This window comes from Vanessa atalanta, chromosome 29, assembly GCF_905147765.1.
Source record: "Vanessa atalanta chromosome 29, ilVanAtal1.2, whole genome shotgun sequence".
NCBI classification, from domain to species: domain Eukaryota; kingdom Metazoa; phylum Arthropoda; class Insecta; order Lepidoptera; family Nymphalidae; genus Vanessa; species Vanessa atalanta.
Genome location: NC_061899.1, coordinates 2408293 through 2434622, shown reverse-complemented (window position 1 = coordinate 2434622; position 26330 = coordinate 2408293). Strand labels below are relative to the sequence as shown.

Here is a 26330-nt window from a genome sequence, read left to right as displayed (position 1 = left end):
TGGAAACGTATAATTTTTATTGATGCAAACTAAAATTAAATTTAAAATAAAAAACATTATTGTTACTATGAAGATTATATAAATTATACTGAATTTTGTCCTTGTTCTTATATACGGGATTTTAAATTTATTATTTATTGGCTGATTCTAGGAATAAGGGTGGGTTTACGTTTACGTTCTTCGTTAAGTTTTGGCAAAATGTTTAATTGGAGTGTGAGTTTTGATGCGATTTTGCAAATTACAAATTAAATTAAAGGTGATTTTTTGAGATTTGTTATATTTAGGTAAACCGTCATCCAATTGTAAAAAAGGGGTCGAGAAATTTTTAAGCCATAAAAAGGCGATTTTGTTCGTCAATAACTTAACTTTGTATACTTGCGTAATTAAACATCGTCGTAGAACTTAGTGGTAATTAAATAATTATATTATATAATAATTTATTTACTTAATAAAAATAATTATCTTTGTGTTCATCTTAAATGTATATCAATCTTAAAATCGGTACTTAACGATCGCCATGTATCGTCATCGGTACGTAACAAATTTAACCGTCAAAGCATAGCAGCTACTGATATTCTATATGTGCTCGTAAAGCCTTAAGCCTTATTGAATGTAGTATGTTTTGTTTTGATTTGAGTTAAATATATGTATATTTTCATATAGGATACCGGTACTTATCTAATAAATACACCGCATCGATCGAGCTTTATCGATATCGATAAAGTTTAATTACAACACCAACCCATCCCTACTCCTGGTGTTAAGACTCGGTATCGCTTAAAAAGAATAAGGTTACGAGGTCACGCGACGGTTTTCGGCAAACGTTGTAATTTGCATTTTTTTTTCTCAACCCCCGCCGTTACGATTTTATTTTTATTTATACTGGACATAGAAAACAAACTGATAACGAGTTTTATTTTGGTCTCCTGGGAAGACCTGTGTACTTCAAAGGTCCTAAAATATATCGCGGGTCCATTAGATGGAACACTTGGATCTATTAACCGAATGTCGCTTTAATCCACGTAAATACCACTGAATATTTCAAGTGTTTCCGTACTTGTAGATGAATAGGGAATCGTGAGAGTTTTAGATTTAACGAGAATTTCCATCGCGTAATGGAAACTCGTGGCGAATTAAGCTCTGAATGTTTTTTTAAAGGCTGCTTTTTCATTGTATGTATTGTCGGGTCGTTAATAGATAATCTTTGATTGAATAAGTAAATTAAATGATTAACACTATGCTATATAGGTACATGTGTATATTACTAGTATTATGTTCGTATGAACGAAGAAAACACAGGAGTTTGTCATTAACCATGTAATTCCGTCTATAGCTTCATTTTGTCACACACTATTTTTTACACACCCACTTATGTTACTTTATTATTTAACAAAGTAAAAAAGTACCCTACATTTTTAATCATAACATTGTACATAACATACCTCCCCCCTAAGATTAACATTTAATTTACAAAAAGTACTGTTAAGAATCAACACAATTTGGTACACAATGTTATATATATTAACATAAAGAACAAGTTTTTCAATTAAATTTAGATAAATAGGATTTAATTAATTCAGGGTCTTTGATATGGTAACTTAGAATGCTAGTTTAATTTATTTCTTGTTTTTTCTATACTATCAGAAAAAGTAGATGGAATCCCCAACATCTCTTCCCATTCGCTAGCATCTGGTATCTCAATTATTCTATCAAATTCTTGACTATTTCTTACTCCTTCCTTATTTTCTTCATGTACTGTGTTATCCGTGTTTTGTGTACTCTTAACTACATTTCCCTCTTTCTCCGGATGTGTAGTAATAGATCTTTTTTTGATTAGTTGATCTATATGCCTTGTAATTACTCCACCATCATTTGTCTGTACCCTGTAAGTTGATGGGCCTCTTTTGTCAATAATTTTTCCTGGTAGCCATCTTGGGCCACTGGGGTTGTAGTTTCTAAACATTACTTGTTCTTCCACATTAGTCTCCCTGTTTTTCTTTTCATTATTTTTAGTAATTTGTTCTTCAGTCTTCTTACGTTGTATATTGTCTGGATGCAAAGTATCTAATAATGTGCGCAAACGTCTTTTCATTAACAATTCGGCCGGACTTTTGTTTGTTGTGGTACAAGGAGTACTTCTAAGTGTTAATAGTAAATTGGGAATTCTTATCTCCCATTCCAAATCATCCATTTTTCTGAGTTTATCTTTTATTGTTTGCACCATACGCTCTGCCAATCCATTAGTAGCTGGATGATATGGTGCTGTGGTCACATGTCGAATATTGTTAGCAAGTAGGAATTTTTTCATTTCATTTGAAACAAATGATGTGCCATTATCCGATACTATTGTTTCGCATAATCCGTGTGTAGAAAATGATGATCTCAAAACCCGAATTACTGTAGCCGACGTAGTGTTATTAACCATAAACAATTCAGGCCATCTCGAATACGAATCGACAATTATAAGAAAATATTTATTATGAAATGGCCCAGCAAAATCCATGTGTATTCGCGACCATGGTCTTGAAGGTGTTATCCATTCATGACTACTCTTTGACGGCATGTGTCGATTTTCTAAACATTTAGAACAACTGCCAATTAACGTTTCGATGTCTTCACTGAGAGAAGGCCACCACACATAGCTCCTAGCTATCGCTTTGGTTTGCACTATTCCAGTATGTGCTTTATGTAACATTTTTAACACCGCCTGTCGAAGTAACTCTGGTACTACCACACGACAACCCAGTAGTATACAATCGTCTTGTAATGAAAGCTCTGTGCGGTGTAACCAAAACGGACGCAAATCTGTATAATTAAGTTTATCAGGCCACCCGCGCTGAATATAGTTCATAACCCGGGATAATGTCTTGTCTCGTTTTGTCTCAGAAGCAATACGTTGGACGTCGTAGGGAAAATCTTCAGGTGCTTCAGCCATTAAAAGAATGTCGCTTAATTGCTGTTCAGGTTGCTCTGGAACCGGTTGTGGCCATCTACTTAAACTGTCCGCACTACCGATTTGTGATCCCGGTTTATATACGATTTCATAATTATGAGAAGTTAAAGCGATGGCAATTCTAGTTAAACGAGGTGAAAGCATATTCGGCATTGGTTTCTTCGGGTCAAAAATACCAAGTAACGGTTTGTGGTCGGTAACTATGCGGAAACGCCTAGCCATAAGATAATTGTGAAATTTTGTGATACCAAACATAATAGAGGTGGCTTCTTTATCAAGCTGTGAATATCGCCGTTCATATGAATGCAGTGTCCGAGATGCCATGGCTATAGGTCGTTCTTGACCGTCTTCCATTTCATGGGATAGGACCGCTCCTACCCCATATTCCGAACTGTCACAAGTGAGTATCAAAGGCTTATTTTCATCATAATGTACAAGAGTCAAATCAAAAGTAAGTAAATGTTTTGCTGTTATGAATGATTTCTGCTCTAAATCCGACCATTTCCAAGACCGTGATGAATCTAATAACCTATGTAAAGGCTCTAGTATTGTAGCTTTATGTGGGATAAACCGTTCATAGAAATTGTAAAGCCCAAGAAATGCTTGTAGCTCTTTTTTATTTTTCGGTTCCGGAGTGTTTAATATTGACTCAACTTTACTCGGTGCTGGATGAATTCCCTCAGAGTCGATAACAAAACCTAAAAATTCTACTCTTCCTTTTGCAAATTTGCATTTATTTTTATTTAATCTAAGTCCAGCTTTTTCGATTCTACTTAGCACCATGTCAAGCCTTTCTTGCATTTCCAACATTGTACGACCACAAACTATAATATCGTCAATCAGCACTGCTACTCCTTGTATTCCTGCTAGTAGCGAAGTCATTAACCTTTGAAAGATTCCGGGGCAGGCTTTAACCCCAAAGGCTAATCGATGTACCGTATAAAGGCCTTTAGAAGTGTTTAATGTAAGCAATTTCGCTGTATCATCATCCACCAATACCTGCGTGTAGGCTCGGTCTAAATCCAAAGTGGTAAAAAATTTACCACCAGCTATTATCGCAAAAACTTCACTAGCCGTCGGCATTGGATAAGTGTCAGATTCTGTCGCTTCATTGACCGTACTACGATAATCTCCGCACAGTCTAACTTCACCAGATTTTTTCAAAATAGGTACTACCGGTGTAGCCCACTCTGAAAAAGATACAGGCTTCAAAACTCCTTCTCGTTCCAACCTGGCTATTTCTTTTTCCACTCGCGCTTTGATTGCGTATGGTACAGGGCGAGCTTTAAGAAATTTTGGGTTTGTCCCTGGTTTAGTATGTATAGTGACTGGCTGACCACGGTAGTTGCCTAGTCCGTCCTTAAATACTTCTTCATATTTTGTAATTAATCTGTCCAATTGTAAAAAATCTTCGTTGGAAATAAAGTTGATATTTATTTTTATATTAAGTGGAGCCAACCAATCACGCCCAAGAAGATTTGGTCCGCTACCCTTAGCAACAATAACATCTAAGCTTTGCTCTATGTCCTTATACTGTACTGGTACTGTAACCCGTCCGAGTATGTGTACTGGAGTTTCATTCCATGTTCGTAGACATAACTGAACTTGTTGCAGCGTATTACACGGCAGATGTTTACAAAGCATATTCCAGGTGTATTCATTAATTAAGGTGAAGCTAGCTCCTGTGTCCACTTGCATGCGCACAGGCATGTCGAATAAAAATACTTCTACTTCAAATGGCGGGATGCGGCTTGAGCTCTTAACATTATAAATGCCATTTAAATAGTCGTCACACTCTTCTGTGTAATGAACATTTCTGTTAGTAGACTTCTTCTTTTTAATGCAAATTTTTTCGATGTGTCCTCTCTTTTTGCAATACCTACACACAGCATTAATAAAACGACACTCTCCCGGGTGCCGATTACCACAACGAAAACACATTCTTAAATTAGGTGTTATTTGCACTGCATTAACTTCCATCGGTTCCGGGGCGTCGCCTTCGGGTGTCGTGGCGTGTGTCGGCAGGTCTGAAATAACACTGGCAGACGCTGCTCTTTGGATTATTCGAACGTCACGTCCCGCACTTTCAGATGACAACATCGCATCTACCACATGTTGATATTGTAAATTTTCTCGTTTTAATAGTTCGTATTGCAACCTACTGTCACACATTCCACACACCAGTCTATCCCGTAGCATTCTTTCTAAGTCACTGAAGTTACACCCGGAGCTTAGTTTTCTCAGTTCAGCTATGTATGACGATGCTGATTCCCCGCGCTTTTGGTCGCGTTTGTAAAACTTGAAAGACATTGATATTTCATTTGGTTTCGGACTATAATGTTTGCCCAATATAGTTTCTATCTCCGTAAACGTCACATCGATCGCCTTCCTGGGCGTAATTAACGCAAGTAAAGTTTCGTATACGCGTGAACCACATACTGTAAAAAAGTTAGCACGTTTCACGTTGTCCACGATGATTCCGTTTGCTTCGAAACAGAATTTTAACCTTTCGATATAATTGTCCCAATTAGCCGTGTCCGGATTAAACTCGTCAAAACTTATTGCTTTTTTATCCATTTTGATCACTTTTACCATACGTCGCCACTATTATGTTCGTATGAACGAAGAAAACACAGGAGTTTGTCATTAACCATGTAATTCCGTCTATAGCTTCATTTTGTCACACACTATTTTTTACACACCCACTTATGTTACTTTATTATTTAACAAAGTAAAAAAGTACCCTACATTTTTAATCATAACATTGTACATAACAACTAGGTATGTGGAAGACGGCTATCATGGTATGGGCATGTTATGCGGAGGAATGAGGAACATATTGTAAGTAAGGTCTTGAGCGTGAACGTGGATGGATATAGAGGAAGGGGCCGACCAAAGAAAGGATGGTTGGATTGTGTGAAAGATAATATGGCTGGAAAGAATGTTACCTGTGAGATAACGCCAGATAGGGAAGTATGGAAGAAGACGACATGCTGCGTCGATTCCAATTAAATTGGGATAAGGGCATGAAGATGGTGATGATGATGTCTATATCCTGTATAAGGACAGTACAATGTTTTAAGTGATTTTCGTGGTGGTAAGTCGCCCAGTCATTTAGATATTCAACTGCCAAATACTTAGTATGGATAAATGAGCAAGTGTAACTACAGGCACATGGTTGGTGGCGCATTGCCGATATAATGAATAGTTAATATTTCTCATAAGCCGAGATGGTCCAGTGGTTAGAACGCGTACATCTTAACCGATGATTTCGGGTTCAAACCCACGCAAGCACCACGGCTCAGCGATGCAAGAAAACATCGTGAGGAAACCTGCATGTATCTAATTTTAACGAAATTATGTCACATGTGTATTCCACCATTGGAGCAGCGTGGTGGAATATGCTCCAAACCTTCTCCTCGAAGGGAGAGGAGGCCTTAGCCCAGCAGTGGGAAATATACAGGCTGCTAATGTAATATTTCTCACCGAGCTAATATCTATGGGTATCATTATCATACTTACCATCAGGCGCTAACATAACTGTCATGTATAGTAGAATTAAAGTGGTTTCTTGTTGTATTTAAATTTACTAAAAATCTGATCATGAGTTCCGGCAACAGATCTCGGAACTTTTCAATAAATGCCAGCAAAGCAACCGCGATTGCTGGTATATTATTGTTAGTGTTTTTTTTTCTTCTTAAAAAAGGTGAAACTGCGATGCGCAGGTACTTCACATAACAATTAGTTACCCGTTCCGGCTTCAGACGGACACAATAAGGAGCCATATTCAACTTTTACTGTGAACAACAAATATAAAAAAAATGTTTTTTTTTTCTTTTTCGGCTAGAGTAGTTGAAATTCTCGACTTTTATTTTCTATGGCATCCGTGTATTATTCATACGAAACATCCTCTTGAATCTCTCTGTTAATTCAAAATCAAATTCCAAACATACTTTATTCAAGTAGGCTTTTACAAGCACTTTAACAAACTATATTAAGTGAAGCTACCACTGGTTCGGAATGTAGATTCTACCGAGAAGAACCTCCAAAAACTCAGTAGATACTCTTTTTCAACATTTAAAAATACAAAGTCGTGTTAGTCGAATACAGTTATATATGTATGTAATATCCTGCCTGGAAGTCAACAAGCATTAGCTCCACGCTTTTTTATCATCTATATAATCTTGAATTGAATAATATGCCTAGTGGTGAAAGACCTCATCAAATTTACACACTAAAACCTTTTTCGAAACTAGCTGCATCTTATGGTATTTGTTTTATGTATATTGGTTTCATATTTTGTCCAGTTAGGCATTTCAAAAAATGTCTAATATTTTATAGAAAAATAGTAGAGTAGTAAATCATACAAAAATCGTTTAGGGGCTTAGTAGCCTATTTATCCAAATTTATTTCTTGGTGGCAGGGCTTTGTGCAAGCCCGTCTGGGTAGGTACCGATATTCTACCGCCAAACAACAATACTCAGTATTCCGGTTCCGGTTTGAAGGGTGCGTGAGGTGCAGTGTACTACTACATCTTAGTTCCCAAGGTTGGTAGCACATTGCTGATGTAAGGAATGCTTAATATTTCTAACAGCGCCATTGTCTATGGACGATGGTGACCACTTATCAACGGGCGCCACATATGCTCGTCCACCAAAAACGATAAAAAAAAATAATAATTTGGCTCACCGGTTTGTCCGGGAAAGAGCAACAGACAGACAGAGTTACTTTCGCATTTGTTATATTAGTGTAGATAAAAATTGATTTTATGTTCCACGACCACTTCACTGCGGCCTCACCACCTAGGGTGAATCTACAAATCCTATTGTATCGTCAGTTGAGGTGGTAGTTAATAGCAATGAATAAGTAGATAGCGTACCCTTATTATCCTGCATAGAAGCCGTTTAATAGATACGACTATCTGTCACTGTCATATCTCCGAAACCGTTCATTGTATTCCAATCAGATGTAATGAATATAATTTATATTATAGTTATAAATTTTTCCCGTATAAAATTATAGTACATTATTTATGAGCTTCGAATTAAAAATCGACTTCGTTCTGTGCGACAGTATTTTTTTATTCGAAATTCGAATAGTCATTAATAAACATTGTTATTGTAAATGTATGTTGATTTATGTGTTAAGGAAAGCGGTTTTTGATTTTATGATATTAAATGATCGATATGTGTCTAGTATTTCATGCTAGTCGTCGTGGATATATATTTAAATGGCTCTTGTTACCAAAGTTTTTTTTTTATGGCATTGGTTGGCGGACGTGCTTATGGGCCACCTGATGGTAAGTGGTCATAGACAAAGGCGCTATAAGAAATATTAACGATTCCTTACATCACCTATGCGCATATGTTATGTCCTTTGTGCCTGTGATTACACTGGCATTCACCCTTCAAACCGGAACACAACAATACCGAGTAGTACTGTTGGCAGTAGAATATCTGATGAGTGTATGGTACCTACCCAGACGGGCTTGCACAAAGCCCTACCACCAAGTTATTACCAGCCCTTAACGTCACTTGGCTCATACGACCTTCCTGTTATAAATTTATCATAAACAGCGGCTTTTTAACGACCTGTTACACGTTATATAGAATTTCATGTTCCTGTGTTAAAATAGTTTCACTCGAACACATGGCCCACCGGATCCATTCGAAATCCACCACCTCAATTAACTAGGAATCATTTAAACCGCACACACAGTTATATCTTCCTCAGATCATCTTCTCAGAAGCGACAGTTAATCTTAATAAACTATAGCCGTGGGCACTTCAAAGACGGGTGGAATAAACATTATGTAATGTTAACGACACAAGTGTTTGATTTTCGTTTTGTTTTTTTTTTTTTGTCGTGGCAATATTATTTTTATTATGACAATGATTTGATTTATACAGTTCTTTCTTTTAGTTCGTGTTTCGGTTCGTGTATTTGCTCCGGATATATATTTATATAGTCTATATGAATGTTTGGGTTTGTGTCGGGCCGAAACATTGGGTCGAAAGGTTTTAGGTGAGGTAGTTGAGTATTAATAGATATGTATCAGTGTTTATCAATTCATATTAATTTATTATATATAGAAGCATAGCAATTACTTATTGATTGTAAAAGAAAATACACTGACTCGAGAAGAACCGGCGAAAGCAGTACACCGGACCTGTCAGTGTTAATGTACGTATATTACCTATAAAAGTAAATATAATTATGATTTACAATTAATTAAAACATTTATAGTATTTATAGTTATTTCCAAGTAAAGTTTAAAAACTAAGTTAAAAAATTAATATAGATTTAAAAAAAATATTTATATAATTTATTCTAAATTTATATATATTCTCAATTACATTTTTACATTACATTAGCAGCCTGTAAATTTCCCACTGCTGGGCTAAGGCCTCCTCTCCCTTTGAGGAGAAGGTATATTCACGGAAAGTAAGCATATTCCACCACGCTGCTCCAATGCGGGTTGGTGGAATACACATGTGGCAGAATTTCGTTGAGATTAGCCACATGCTTTTTTAACAACTTTCAACTTTGGTAAATAAATTATCATGTCCCTTATACCTGTAGTTACTGGCTCATCCTTCAAACCCGAATAAAACGATACAAAGTCTGCCACACCAAACAAGAGATGGTTTTAGAGCAGCAGTGGAATATATACGGGCCAGTCAGTTATAATAACATACATATATAATAACTGTATGTAACTTACATGATACAGTCATGTTCTTAGATGTTGAGTAACTACTGAGTTTCTTGTCGGTTCTTCACGGTGGAATCTACGTTCCGAATCGGTGGTAGCTTTACTTTAAATAGTTTGTTAAATGACGATTCAAAAGTGCTTGTAAAAGCCTACTTGAATAAAGTATATTTTGATTTTGATTTTAAAATTCAGTCGTAATTGTTACGCGCGCATAAATTACAGGTCAAGTTTTTATGAAGGTTCAAATGTATATGATAATAAGGTGTTGTGTATACTGTTAGCTATCAATAAAGAAGTTACCGTGACCTCATTCAGAAAACTTATAATTACAATCCGTTATCAAAGGACTCGATGAGACAAGAAAAAGTAAGGAACTCATCTATACTAATATTTAAAAAAAACTGAAGGATGACATGAAAACGATTTGATAAAAAAATAAAATCGACATTAGTCGTATAGAGCATATTCCACCACGCTGCTCCAATGCAGGTTGGTGGAACACACATGTGGCAGAATTTCGTTTAAATTAGACACATGCAGGTTTCCTCACGATGTTTTCCTTCACCACCGAGCACGAGATGAATTATAAATACAAATTAAGCACATGAAATTCAGTGGTGCCTGCCTGGGTTTGAACCGGAAATCATCGGTTAAGATGCACGCGTTCTAACCACTGGGCCATCTCGGCTCAATTGATTGTAACATATATATTTTACTTTCAATTTATAAATATGATTTATTTGTTATTTAAACTAGCATTAAGATATGAGCCAGACGTTAGCAACTGGCACTTTTTTTATTGGTTCTCACTTGTGTCGCTAATTGTACAAATAAATTTAGCTTACTTCGACGAATTATAACCGCGGGGACGTGTGTATTATTTAACACCAGCATCGCTGACAGGTTAAGCGACCGTTTTCTGTTCTTTGATGGGGGGTTCGACAAATGATTTTATTTTCGTAGAATTGAGACGTTTATTCAAACGTAAGAGGTTACCTGTCTTTACAGGCTTTTATTTAACTTGTTAGTTTGTTCGGATGAATAAGACTTATTATTCAACACAAGATTATATAGATGATGAAAAAGCGTGGAGGTAAAACTTGTTGTATTTCTGTTGTTGTTGTTAGAACTGATATCAATTTGTATTTCAAATGTTGGAATAGAGTAACTCCTGACTATCTTGTCGGCTCTTCTCTGCAGAATCTACATATATTCCGTAGCGGTGGTAGCTTTATGTTTAATACAGTTCTGTAAAATGACGCTTGCTTGTAAAACGCTACTTGCTTGTAATGTATATTTTGATTTTGAATGCACATTGACCTGATTATTCTGCTGGAATTGACTAGAGACGAAAACTCCGCAACGCTCAACAGCATGGACGCGAAATTTTGTTTATTAAAGTAAATTTTAAATGTTTTTTTTACTATTAATATATTTGATTTTATATCTATTGGTTGATTACTTTGACGTCATAGCTGATAAGCCAGTTTCTGCATAGGCCAGTGTATGTTTAGATACCACCTACTCATCGCTCATTCAACCACAAATCAGTATAGTTATTGTTCCGCTTAGATAGGTGAGTCAGTGTAGTTACACACATAACTTCTTAGTTCCTGAGGTTGGCAGTGGATTGACATTTCCATACATGGTTAATATTTCATAGAGTTCCAATTTTTAGGGCTGTGACTACATACCTTCTGAACTTTTTTACTTTTATAATATCTTGTAAATTTTATGAGATTCAATCTCAGATCGGGTCAGGGTTATCGGGTTTTTCTGTAAAAAAATACCCGATTGTAGCCTGAAGTTTTAAGTTCAGGCAGTAGTGTCTACAGCCACTTACATCGGAAATCATTTTAAGGCACGTTTCAACTATCTCCGGTCGTTTCTCATTCGTGACTCCTGTGTCATAAATAACATTAGAAACTCGTAGATTAATATATCCTTTACTGTATTTATTTATATTTATTCCTCAGGACACAAAGCCTATGATACTCTTAAGGTATAGGTAGGTAGGTAGAAAGAATCACATCGAATCAAATCGTCGAGCCGTTGTTGCGTGAAAAACGAACAGACCAACACACTTATCTCATTCATAATATTAGTTGGGATATTTTATGGTGATAGGAAAAATGACATGACATGACATTTCACGACATAGGGCGAGTTATTCATTGAAGCTGAAACGCAAAGCTTGGAGTGTGATTGTCATGGTCAATGTTGACTTTTTATAGCGTGCGTAGTTGGCTGGTCTCCCTTGAGAAAGGTCGCCGTGGTCGAAATCAGTGAGGACGACTTAATCACTAGTTTCTTCTTTGAACAGGTGTCAGATACCTGTTTTCTTTTCTGCATGACAATGTATATGCAAAATGTTCTGATGTTCGACTATCACTTTAGGCTGGAAAGCGTAATATAGTAAACAAACAATTTATGTGGTCTAGTTAGCGGTCGAAACCGGTAGCGAATATTAGTTAATTATAAATAAAAGTTATTTAATTAATATGTTTTAAGTTAAGGTATATAACACATAATTTAGCGAATATAATTTATTTGGATAGTACATGACATTATATTGTTGATAGGATGGACCGGATATTGTGACCGTTGGTTACAATCCACGTGTATTGTCCACTGGGTTAAGTGGGCTATCTCGACTACGTTCCGCGACAAACGTTTAATAGCAGTCTTTGAAACGCCAACGTTCTTTTATTGCTATGGATAACGATATTATTAGAACTTTTATTAACTTGAGCGGGGGGGGACATGTCAAGATATAACGAATCAACGGCCACCTTGTATTTCTCACGCCTGCTCTTCTGTTTCTCCTTGGCCGTTTTTAACCTTCGTATTTAGTGTCAATGAAAATAAAAGATACGGTGCTTTTGATGTCGTCTTAATGAAGAAGGTTTATTATGTGAGCTAATCGTCGCTCGCGGCTTCGTTCGCGTTTTAGGGTTCGTCGTCAGATGCATATGTATTTCCTTGGAGTTCAAAGAAAGAAGAAAAAGAAGAAGTTCGTGAAAGAGCAACAGACGGACAACTAGTGTTACTTTCGCATTTTTATTATTAGTATAGATTAAATTGTATGGTTTTTGTAAATTACTAAGAATTGGTAGTGAACTCGATGTTATGTTAAGTTTGTTTGTCAGAGGGTCCAGGGGTTGTAATTCATGAATCTGAATCATCCAAATTAGGCAGGTTTTCTCACGAAGTAGAAGAATTATTTGATATAATTGATTACCTTTATTTATTTGCCCCTTATAACTAATTACTGTAATAATACAAAAGTAAAACCTGACTATAATATTATAATTTGCGTACACAGACAGCATAAGTAGATAGTTACTAGCTGAACTAAATTAAAAATAGATACTTTTTAAAAATAAGTGGAGATTGATTTAGTAATTCAGAAAACAAGAACTTTCTTAAGTATTGAGTTAAAAATTGTCTCAATGTTTTTTTTTCTTCTTTTTTCATTATTTGATGGTAAGGTTCTGTGCTGGCCAAGTAAGACTCATCATATATTGTACCGTCAAACAGCAGTACTAAGTATTGTTGTGTTCCGGTTTGAAGGATGAGTGAGTCAGTACAGGCACTTGGGACGTAACAGGCTTAGTTCTCAATGTTGATGCCGCATTGGTTATGTAAAGTTTCATACGGTGTTAATGTCTATGGGCAGTGATGACCACTCGCCATCACGTGACCTATTTTACCGTCCACCTAACGAAACCGTAAAAAAACGCTTACAATAATATTATACCAGAGCGAATCTAATCAAAACGAATACAGTCCTTATCTAAATGAAAGTAGACGAAAGCAGAAACGTTAAAAAAGCCTGCAATACGTGCACAGATAGTGTAAAAATTGGTATCATTTTTTTAACCGAGCGGCAGTTAGCTTAACCTGAATACGTCGGGTCACTGGTTTCGTACAAGGGATCTTTTGTCTCCGATTACTATACGGACGTCTGTACGTACATCGCTTTTGTAATTAATATTAATAATTACGTTGTGTGTAATGGTGGAGCTTGAATAGAGAATTTAGGTGTACTAAATCGATTTTACTTACGAGTTAGTTTTCACTTTGCGTTTTTTTTTTAATGTAGATATAAGCCACCTTTGCCATCTTTACCAAATGTTTTGAATTTTAATATGCCTTCTTTACCAATGTTTTTTTTTTTTTTTTTTTTAAATGATTCGAATTTATGAATTTGAATAAATTCCAACTCTGCCGTTTGAGGAGTTTTGGAGCTTATTCCACCACGCTGCTCCAATACGGTTCAGTGGATACACAAGTGGCAGAAATAAGACGCATGCATTTTCCTCACGATGTTTTCCTTCACCGCCGAGTACGAGATGTGTTAATAGGCAATGCTCATTTTTTTAATTAAAATAAGAAGAAAATCTGTTCATATCATGTCCGTCTGTTTGGTAAAAGATTTCTTATAGAGATTCATCACATACGAGATCTTTCATCCTTTTATAATACGCTGTTCAATTTCCTGTTGTTGGATACATAATATACAAATGTTACATACTAGTTATATATTTGTTAAAATTTCATCCGAAACATCGCAAAGTTTCATCACCAAATTTTCTTTAATCATCTCATCATCTGAGATGAATTCATATAAACACAAATTTAAGACATTTAACTTGGTTTTGTGCTAGTCTGTCTGGGTAGTTACCACCCCTTTTCAAATATTTTATCGCCAACCAGCAGTACTCATTATTGTTGTGTTCCCGTTTGAAGGGTGAGTGAGTCGACTCTAACTAATGTTGCACTGCGGGCACAAGGGGCAGAACATTAGTTCCTAAGGTTGGTGATGCATTGACGATTTAAGGATACCTACGCACCAGCAAGCCCGCCGGTGTTACAGAAGTCCATTGTGGTAGTCACTTTCCATTAGGTGAGCCCTCTGCTCGTTTGTGCGCTATATCGACCCCTATACCCTACCAAACCTATATCATAATAAAACTCGACCAGTTTTAACTCTGCATTCCTTAAAATCCTCTTTTTCTAACTGCTGGGATAGATGATCTCTGTTTTTAGGGTTCCGTACCCAAAGGGTAGAACGGGAACCTATTAGTAAGACTCCGCTTCGCTGTCCGTCCGTCTGTCACCAGACTGCATGCAATGAACCGTGATAGTTTGACAGTTGAAATTTTCACAGATACAAAAACAAATAAATATTTTAAGGGGCTCCCATACAACAGACATGTTTTGTGTTCCGTTTTTTATAGATAGTACTGTTTTTATAGTAGTTTTTTATAGATAGTACCTTTCCTGCGTGAGTCCGACTCGCACTTGGCCGGTTTTTATAGTTTTCAAAAGGTTATTATAATAAAACAGTTAGTTATGTACATACATAATATATTCTATTTGAAGTTCTCAATGTTTTATTTTATTATAGTTCTTTCAGTAACGAGATGTTACTATTTGAACATATATTTTAATTTTATTCTATCCAGACTTGAATATTTTGTTTATGTTTCAAATGTATAACGTACAATATTAATTTGTCCGTTTGTTACGTTTTTTCTTAGTTTAGAATAGACTGTTGTAGTTGTCGTCATCTATACAAATCTGGAGACTGTTTGTTTGTTTGTTTGAACACGCTAATTTCATGAACTTGTTACGTATTTTCTTAGTTTAGTTTCGGATATTGTAGTTGTCGTCATCTATATAAAACTGAAGACTGTTTGTTTGTTTGTTTGAACACGCTAATCTTATGAACTACTAACTACTATGGTCCAAACCTTTATCGATGAAGTCTATAAGCTGTACTACGCTACGACCAACAGGAGCAAAATCGTGTACGACATAATCTGTAAAATAGCATAGCGAAGTCGGTACGAGCAGCTAGTCGAGATATATTTCAGCGAAACAAAAAATAGTCTTGATATATGTAACAATACGCGCAATTCTTTTTCGCTTTTTATATACGTTTGCTTTACAGTGATAATGTACTTGTAATTTTCTATGTTTATCTTATTTATCTATTCTGGGTGGAATCTACATTCGGTACCGGTTAGGTTTGCGTTTAATACGATTCTGTTATATGATACGATTCAAAAGTGCTTGTAAAATTCTACTTGAATAAAGTATATTTTTATTTAAGTGCGTCAATTTTATGCGACGTATGGTATAGGCTGTTTTATTCTATACATAAACATGCTTCGATTACAATGTCAATAGTTCATACATTAGCACGCTGTGAAGTTAAGTTTGCTTTAAGCATACTAAACTTATAAAAAAAAAAACCGCTTGAATTTGCAATCAACCCTAAGGCTATGAGCAAGTCTGTTCTGTGATGCTGTCATGCGTTTCCCATTGGAGGCATCACTCATCTGTTCCATCTACCACCAAGATCATATGAGGCAGTAGAGCGACGGTGGAGAGGGTGTATGACGGCATAACGGACCGTCATGTCATATGCCGTTACGGAATATACGTCGAAGCACCAAATCAATTGAAAATATACTTTATTCAAGTAGGCATTTACAAGCACTTTTGAATCGTCATTTAACAAACTATATTAAATGAAGCTACTACCGGTTCAAAATGTAGATTCTACCGAGAAGAACCGGCAAGAAACTCAGTAGTTACTCTTTTTCAACATCTAAAAATACAGTCATATTAGTTAAATACAATTATATGTATATGTGTGTGTAATATATCCTGTCTGGAAGTCAATTTTAAAGATTTCAAGTAAAAATATATAAAACTGTAACACAGAACGCAGATGAGACCGCGCGTCTTAGCTTGTCGTACAAATTAAATCATATCTTCCATTAAAACTTACATTTCGTAAACGTTATTTCTAAGAAAAGAATGAAATGATAACATTTCTTCTTAATGGACATCTTCAGTTTGCTATATTATTTTTTTGTCTGAACATGATTTTTAAAAGACCTACGTTAACCCCGAGGCTGTTTTCAGACTAAGAACAAAAGATATATATAATATATATATTTTAAAGACATGAATTGCCGTTTTCTTAATTATCTTTACAAATGTAAGTCTGAATAATTTAACTACCTACATATAATTTTTAATAGAATTTCTTATGATAACTTTACTTATTTAATGTTCTTTTTTAGTTTTTACTTGTCTAGTAGGTTGTCTGGAATTGTATTTTGAACCGAAAAAGTTTAGTGAGAGTTCTTTGTTTTCGTTTATGATGACGATGTTGTCATGGTCGATTTCATACATAACATAAACAGCCTGAAAATTTCCCACTGCTGGGCTAAGGCCTGGAGCATATTCCACCACGCTGCTCCAATGCGGGTTGGTGGAATACAAATGTGGCAGAATTTCGTTGACATGCAGGTTTCCTCACGATGTTTTCCTTCGCCGCCGAGCACGAGATGAATTATAAACACTAATTAAGCACATGAAAATTCAGTGGTGCCTGCCTGGGTTTGAACCCGAAATCATCGGTTAAGATGCACACGTTCTAACCATTGGGCCATCTCGAACTAATATGTTATGTCCCTTGTGCCTGTGATTACACTGGCTCTCTCACCCTTCTAACTGGAACTCAACAATACGGAGTACTGTTATTTGGCGGTAGAATATCTAATGAGTGGGTGGTACCTAGCCAAGTCAAACTCTCCCCAATTATCGGGCCGACCTGGGGTTTCGCGACCGTATATCTGGCTATACCGACTCTTGTAATTCTTGTACTTTAATTATACTGGAACACTCACCTTGTAACCGGAATATAACGATAATACCTAGTGCAGTTTAGGCTCAAAATAAGTGATCAGCAGGTGGTACCTCCATAGGCGGACTTGTACAAAACCTAGTTAACTAAGTAGCTATTTTAACAAACGAATCGTTTGTGTTAAGACAAAAATATCCTACGTTACGTAAAAAACTCAATTTCAATATGATACGTATTTACTCAGTGAAATTGTTAATAATTAATTTTCATTCTTCCTTCGCCTCGGGGTGAGGGTGAAACGTTAATGTAGAACGGACTGCAATTATTACTGCATTATACCGGACGTAGTCCAGGAGACGGTACGGAAATGTGGATGTTTTTTTGACTAAAAATTTTTTGCAATGTATTTCAAGTTATGCTTTTTTGGCCACCGGTCATATTAATTTAATTTAATACTGTAATTGACGATTCAAAGGATTTTTAAAGACTTTATTACCGTCGTTGCGCCTGCAAAAGTCTCTATGTGTTTTTTTCTTATTTATAGATTTTTATGCCGTTTTAATCGTTATTTCAATTTATGTAGCTTTCAATTAATGTCTCATAGCTAAATTTTAAAACTCTTAAATTATTGAAGTTATTACAAAATTATTTTTACAGTACGTGCGTATTGAAATAGCGATTAAAAAGGCATAACAATCTAAAAAAAAAAACACATAGAGACTTTTGCAGGCGCAACGACGATACAATAAAATGTAACTAATTTAGCAGTGTCCCGCTTTTCCAATACCATATAAATCTGTTGGTCCTACGTCTAATATTTCCTCAATCGCGTCTTAATACCGTCCTATCGAACACTGTCGGAATATATTTATCACATCTCCTGCACAGTCTGCTCATCATGCACACACATTCGCATACGCTAATGGAGGGTGTAATTAATTATAATCAAAATTGTGCATAATTATGGTTAAAGACCATCTACGTTTTAATCTCTTATGTAACATTGTAAGTATTTACTTAGCGTGTACAAGTCAATTATTAGCGGGGAGTGAGGGTGGTAACAGAAGTACGGTAAATGGATTGCTCTCATTACCTCGATTATAGTACAAGAGGTGGTTTAGAAATACAAAAGTCTTTATTTTATTTTTAGAAGAGAAAAATAGAGAGTCATGTATGATTACGTAGTAGTACGTAGTAGTACGAGTACGATTCTAACGTATGGTGTTTATTCGTACAAGCAATGCAAAGTATATTGTTCAATGTGAAGCGTTTTCATAATTGTTCAAAGTAATTATTGTATAAAATTGAAATTAAATAAAAAAGACAGGTATTCATATTTGCAAATAAATATAACTCCATATAATGAACAATACCTATTTAAAATTTCATGCATTTTAAATTCATAAAATCCGACGTTTGTAATAAGAAACTGCACCTGCCAATACAAAAGACAGGTTCGTTCAGATGTAATTTATAAATATCTCGAATGAATGGATCATCGCCTCCTAAACTATAAGCTTTGTGCTTTTGTGGGATAAAGTAATTTGATATTATAAAATAGAGTATCCTTAACGTGATGATGCTTATCGTTCACTGGATTTGCAGCGCTATATAGTACAGCGTGTAGATTATATCGCTTATTATTAATTAGTGAGGAAATTGATCTACATGAAAATAATTATTTGTTTAAAAAACAAAAGAATATGTACACAAAATTGTAAAGGATTTTCTATAGTAATTCAATTTCTATTTAAAAGTTGTTATGTATTGAAAATTTGATTCAATATTGCCTTCTTCGAATACCTCATTCATCTCTGGTATATTATCTCGAGACCTAATGAAAATGATGGCATACCTGTTTTTATTTTTCATTAGCATTAACTGATAATAATAAACGTAGTGCATGAATATAATTTAAATATTCAAAAGGTAAATTAATATACGCGGAGAGATTTTGTTGTAATACTTAACTGAAAAAGTTACTAAGTCAAAATTCATGAAACTTATAGCAATGGGCGCTTCGCGTTTCGGAGAAGGTTCTAGTTTATAATACTATTATATAATTAGACGTGACAAGCGTGAACTTCACGTCTCGTAATAAATTTGTAATTAGAACAGATATTTTATTACTAACAGTATTTAAAACGGGATATTATATTTCATTGAAAAATTAAATGCGGCGAGCGGAGATGACGTGTATAAAACACGTGTGCCATTATTGAAGATCGCAGGTTTGGTTTTCGCGTGCTTAATTTGTGTTTATCCATTCATCTAGTGCTCGCCGGTGATAGAAAACGTGAGGTAACCTGTATGCAACCAGCTATTATTAGATCGTTGTGAAATAAACTACAAATCTTCTTAAAAGAAGACGGTGTTTATACTCGTACTTTACGTGATATTATGAAATCACAATTAAGTTACTCCTAGAATTATCATCTAGAAAAATTGTTAAAGCTGAGAACTCGTTGAAAATACGTCAACTGTTGGCCATTATTTTCAATTGAATAAAGTACACGCACACAAGTTAAGCAGTATGACATTCGACGAGTGTTGAGCGTAGCCGTCTCACACATCAAGATAATAAAGTTGGCTCGTTTGTTTTAGTTCTTTTAAAGTGTGACGCACTTCTATCTGCATATATAAATAATCTAAGATTATTATGATCAACGAAGTGATTCGTTTAAGTGACTGAAGTTGCGATTTTTATACTTATCTATTAAGTTATATAGTTTCTGATCTGGACGATGTCTAATGTGATCTCACTTAATTTGATATATACTAATATTACAAATGCGAAAGTAACTCGTGTCTGTTACCTCTTCACTCTTAAATTGCTGAACTGATTTTAATAAAATTTGGTATGGAGATAGTTTGAGTACTGGGGATTCACACCTCGATGGGAATAATGGCGGGTGATGTTATGTGTCCAATAGATATTATTTATGAAATAAGCGCATGTAAAATATCCTTATTTATAATACGCCATTCAATTCAAATCAAATCAAAATATACTTTATTCGAGTAGGCTTTTACGAGCACTTTTGAATCGTCATTTAACAAACTATATTAAGTGAAGCTACCACCGGTTCGGAATGTAGATACTAACGAGAAGAACCGGCAAGAAACTCAGTAGTTTTTTTACATATCTAAAAATACAGTCATGTTAGTTAAATACAATTATATATGTATGTTATGTCTCCTGCCTGGAAGTCGAATTTTTCTTCCAAGGTTTCGATAACGACTTCGCAGATATTCAAATTTTTTTTTTTTTTTCGTTAATGATTAAGGCGTCAGTATTGTCTGATGTGATTTGAATAGGCTATAAGCAGGTATGCATTAGTTATTTCTAATAATAATACTTGCAATTCATTTTGTATAAGGCGCATTAGTTCAGAATGATTATGGTCTTAAAATTCAGTACCATAAGGCATAAACGAGAGAGATATAGACCACATCGTAATTGCAGTGTTTAAATAGATACCTACTTAATATTTTTTAACGTTAATTGTCAAATTGATAGTGATTGTCTATATTATAAGTAGACTATTTAGATTTCGATTTTTTGACACATACCCAAAATACTGGTTAATTTAAAATTAGCTTCGTATAGCGCTATATTAAGCTATGTTGTGTTGTACAACCGGCTTTATACTAATGCGTCTTTTGATGTACTAATAACCTGTATGAGTATAGTGCATTCTGTTGAGACAAGTCCGTTTAATGCTCTTTTGTAGAAGCACAAGTAATATGATATTAAGATAACATCTCGTCTGCTTATGAAGTGAAATTGTTGGGAATAACGTGAGTTTTCGGCTCATTTGTTTGTTACGCGCTCAGATTATTATATTAAAACAAAAGGTAGATGGAGCGCACGATACATTATAGTGAAGCAACAAAGCGAATACAAAAGTAAATAATAATTTCCGGACGTTTCGGTAATTAACAATTTGTTAATACGTCAATCTGTCTGTCTCTACTAATGTATGTACATGCGAAAGTAACTCTGTCTGTTATCTCTTTACGCTTAAACCGCTGACCGATTTATTCGAAATTAGGTATTTAGATAGTTTGACTTCCGTGGAAGGATATAGGCTATTTTTTCTAATTCAAATAAAATAAAATAAAATGGGGTGTGATTTGAACGATGTGCTAGGTTTGTATGCTATGGGTAAAGTTTAACAAAATTCGTGTATTTAATATATTAAGGGGACATACTTGTTAACGTATTCACAGAAGTACTTTTATTTATATAGCCAATTTACTTCATAAGTCAAACTCAAACTCAAATTCCTTTATTCAATATAGAAGCATTACACTTACTCATTGATAGTTATATTAAACACTACCATAAGTCTATTAAATAACTATAAACAATTTTTAGTTTTCGTAAAACATCTATCTCGTGTAAGACCGATTCGTGTGCCGTGACGGCGGACGATCTGACGCTGTTGCCGTTCTGCTCTAATTCCTTGTATTTCGTACCGCGTATACCATATACTTCTTTTTTATGATATATATCTATTTTATATGTATATATATACTGCTCATCGACATTGACGCCGTATACAATTTTAACTGTTTCTTTAAAAAAAAAAGGAGATGCTATGTCTCCTATGCCTACGGGCTCACTCACGTTTCAAACCGGAACACACTGAGTATTGCTCCTTGGCTGGAGAATATATGATTAGGGTATAGTACCTACCGAGAGAGGCTTGCACAAAGCCCATAGTAGAATTTTAAATTTTTATCATAGTAGAATTAAATTTTTTAAGGTGTATTAGTGTACCGTAAGTTTGTTATTAATATATATTTTTTTCTCTCTTTACAGATACAAGATCGGAACGCGAATGAATTCAAAAAATATAAATTCAAGAACTTCAAGAAAGCTATATAATTTAATATCAATATTATGTGATAAAGAGTGTCGACGTGTGTAGTGTCGACCATTTTGTGTTATGGCAGCCATTTTGAATATGTTTCGGTTTAGAGTCGGCGGTATGGTGTTACGTGTGGTGCTTCTGTTGTCGATAGCCGTGTACTCCTCTTACGGTAAGTTATTTTATAAATACATCTATATATATATATATATATTTATTAGCGTTTAATTCTTATTGACAATCGGATAAGGAAAGCTCTTATGACGTCAACGTAATTAATTAATTAAAAATAAAGTACTCTTTTTATATTTTCTTTGTCTTGAATTTCCTGTTACTTATATCTGTCGTTCGATATGTCACTTCACTTGGTAGATAGGGCGTTGGTATAGCCCGTCTGGACGGCTACCACCCAGATACTCTACCGCCAAACCGGCAATAATTAGTATTCTAGTTTTCCGGTTTGAAGGTCGAGTGAGCCAGTGTTATAGCTGGAACAAGGGACATTTCACCATTACTTCGCACTGTTGGTGGCACATTGGTGTTATGTAAGGAATGGTCTATATTTCTTACGATGTTTATTGTGGTACGGTGCTGACCACTTACCAACCAGTGGCCCATTTGTCCGAAGTTAACTTTTTTTCTACCCAATCTAAATTAGATCAGCGAAGTAGCCTCTATCACATCTCAAGTGTATATCCGTCTTATTAATTAAATACCTTCTTGGAATTATTACAAATTTAATTTTGGCAATCCAAATCTTAACCCTTTCATACTCTTTATGTTTTATCAATCAATCAATCAATCAATCAATCAATCAATCAATCAATCAATCAATCAATCAATCAATCAATCAATCAATCAATCAAAATCAATAGGCAACTAATATTTAGTGCTGTATTTGAAGGAAACTTTGAAATTGAACTAGCATATATTTATAAACGTGCAACATATAGCTAGGTCCCAAGAGTGTACGTCGTCGTCATTCCATCGAAAAGCAATGTTATCACTCGCACACGGCCAAGTTTTGGTATCGCCTTCCAGTGTCTGTGTTTCCAAGGAATTACAATTCGGGTATCATCTAGCCATGATTGACGAGGCATCTTCTAGACGAGCACTCTCCAACTTAAACAATAAAAGTTTTAAAGCGTAAACTGAAGAATTTAAAAAAATCGATTTGTATTTTCTTATGAAATAGTATCATTGTGTTACTATTTAAAGGGAAAGTTAGCCAGTGTAACTACTGGCACAAGGGATGAAGTTTCCATCCGCAACGTTGGTAGTGCACTGACCATGTAAGCCTACCATTTTAAATTCAAATATATATATTTTCGAACAGACGAATGGGTAAGCTACCTTCGAAGATGCTCGTTAATGCGATGTAGGCAATAAAATAAATTGGACGTCATAGGATTACGGGTTCGAACCGGCACTACAATTTGTGGACAATTACATATTATTATTATGAATAATTTTTGTGCTGAGTCGTTGTGGTTTTGAAGAGTTGAAACTCTATCAGACAGTATTGTTTATTATATTTCTTAGTAAATTATTCGTGTCAATGTAGTTTTTTCTTTCTCATCTTTATATCATATAATCTTTCGTGCGTTTGGTAATGTTCGTGATATTCCAAGGCCAAGGTGATGCTAAAGTAACATAAGTAAGATAAGGTACTGTAGATACTAACAACCAAGTATTTGACGTAGTGTACACAAAGATATCACTTGAAAAAAACCTGTTCACTTTTTCCGAATTTGAATTTGTAGTTATATATTCAAAATATTCGGTGTAATATAAAAATAATTATATTTAAGATTTAAATTGTTAACTGATGTATGTTAACTATTCTATAATTCATGTCGTACTCGGCGGTGAAGGAAGACAACCTGAGGAAACCTGCACGTGTCTAATTTCAACGAAATTCTGCTACATGTGTATTCTCCATCAACTCGCATTGGAGCAGCGTGGTGGAATATGCTCCAAACCTTCTCGTCAAAGGGAGAGCAGGCCTAAGCCCAGCAGTGGGAAATTTACAAATGTTAATGTAAAAATGATGTATGTTAACTTTAATATTTTTTAAAGTGACACTTCTCTCAGTGCCTAAGTCTATGGTGAATATAATGCGTTTTAGATGAATGCGTGGAAAAAGTGTAATAAATTCGTATTGTTGTTATGAACCTACTGGCAGACGTGAGACCGTAATGACTCATTGGATAGAATACGTGATTCATTACCTAAGATTGCGGGCTCAAATTCGAATGATCACGAATAAGTTTTTCATGTTACTTGGTGGTAGGGCTTTTTGCAAGCCCGTCTAGGTAGGTACCACCGACTCAATAGATATTATTGTTGTATTCCGGTTTGAAGCGTTAGTGAACCAGTGTAGCTTCAGCCACAGTGGACATAACATCTTAGTTCCCAAAGTTGGTGGCGCATTGGCGATGTAAGGAATGGTTTATATTTGTTACAGCGCCATTGTCTTTGGGCGGTGGTGACCCACTTACAATTAAGCGGCCTTTTTGCTCGTCCGCTTACCTATATCATTAAAACAATATGTGATTCAATTGTATTTATAGTTTATCTATTGTGTTTTGGCATAAAATCGTGAGCAAACCTACAAGTGTTCATTCATAGACTTTGGGATTCTAAGGAGTATAAACCAATTTTTACAAGTCAACGAGCCGCCGACCCCGGGATTTAATACGCCTTGAAGTGATGTCCCTCGTGCCTATAGTCGCACTGACTAATTCACCATGAAGTCCGTAATGTACTAACAGCTTTAGGACATTAACGTTGCTTAATTTGAAATAACAACGAAACGAAACCCTGCCATTAAGAAAACTATTGGCATCGCCCTCAAATGAGGGTAGTTCTTAGGATCGGTAGTGTCTTTAAGACGTGGAGATGTAACAAACAAATTGACTTACGCGTACTTCGTACTAGGTACTCTATCCTAAGAGTGCGTGAAAAGGGATACGAGACAACGATGATTGCGAACTGTTATACCCGTAATTAGTAAGTGGTAACGCTGAGCCACTGGCTTGCAGCTGCAATGTCAGCAGTATAGGCAGGAGAGACAGTAGTAGGGCTCAGCATCAGCTCAGTTCTCTTCCAACTTACATCAGCGACGGCTGCCTAAAGATCATTCTGTTTCTTACTTTAATTCTATATCCAATAAATATTAAATAAATGTTGAATTCTATTTCATTTCTATTTTAAAAAACTGATTGAAGAGGGCCGATGTAACGGAACGTTCAGATGACGAATGATAAAGGAGAATGGAAGTATAAGACATGCCGCAATCCCAAATAGATTGAGACGTGGGCAGGGAAAATAAGAGCCGAGATGGCCCAGTGGTTAGAACGCGTGCATCTTAACCGATGATTTCGGGTTCAAACCCAGGCAGGCACCACTGAAATTTCATGTGCTTAATTTGTGTTTATAATTCATCTCGTGCTCGGCGGTGAAGGAAAACATCGTGAGGAAACCTGCATGTGTCTAATTTCAACGAAATTCAGCCACATGTGTATTCCGCCAACCCGCATTGGAGCAGCGTGGTGGAATATGCTCCAAACCTTCTCCTCAAAGGGAGAGGAGGCCTTTATCCCAGCAGTGGGACATTTACGGGCTGCTTATGTTTTTTATGTTATGCAGGGAAAATAAAGCAGTAGGTACTCTAATTGGTTATGTTTACGTTTAATCCAACCGAAATTCTACTTAGTGCTTTCATAACCATTAGTATCCAGATTCCGTCTAACCGCATCGGTAACTGAGGTCTTCTCCGGCTCGGTTCGGGTTAATTAGACGGATAATTGTGGTGTACAATTGTTTAGCGTTGCAAAACTATTGTTGCTCGATATTAATATTAATGTAGCTTCATTGAATTTTTGTGTGTTTATCTTGTGTTTATGATTCGTCTCGTGCTCGGTGGCGAAGGAACAGTAGACAATTTTTGTTTTTTAATTTTAAAATTAAAATTAAACAAAAGGATCTTATATTAAACTGTTTATCATAACGAGATGTTTTTTTCTCGTTACCGTATGTACCATAATAATAAGATGTCCAAATATGCGTTCATATTAAGAAAAATATCTTTAATATCCCGTTTACATACAAATT

At 35.4% G+C, this 26330-nt stretch overlaps 1 protein-coding gene across 2 annotated transcripts in view; it reads left to right on the top strand.

Moving 5' to 3' along the window:
- LOC125075111 overlaps window positions 1–26330 on the top strand; it is a 273886-nt gene that overhangs the window by 63256 nt on the left and 184300 nt on the right. For both annotated transcript variants that reach the window (XM_047686728.1, XM_047686729.1), the window contains exon 2: window positions 22166–22386. In XM_047686728.1, the coding sequence (XP_047542684.1) occupies window positions 22293–22386 (94 nt within the window). In that variant the 5' untranslated portion in view covers window positions 22166–22292. The remainder of the gene's footprint in view (window positions 1–22165; window positions 22387–26330) is intronic.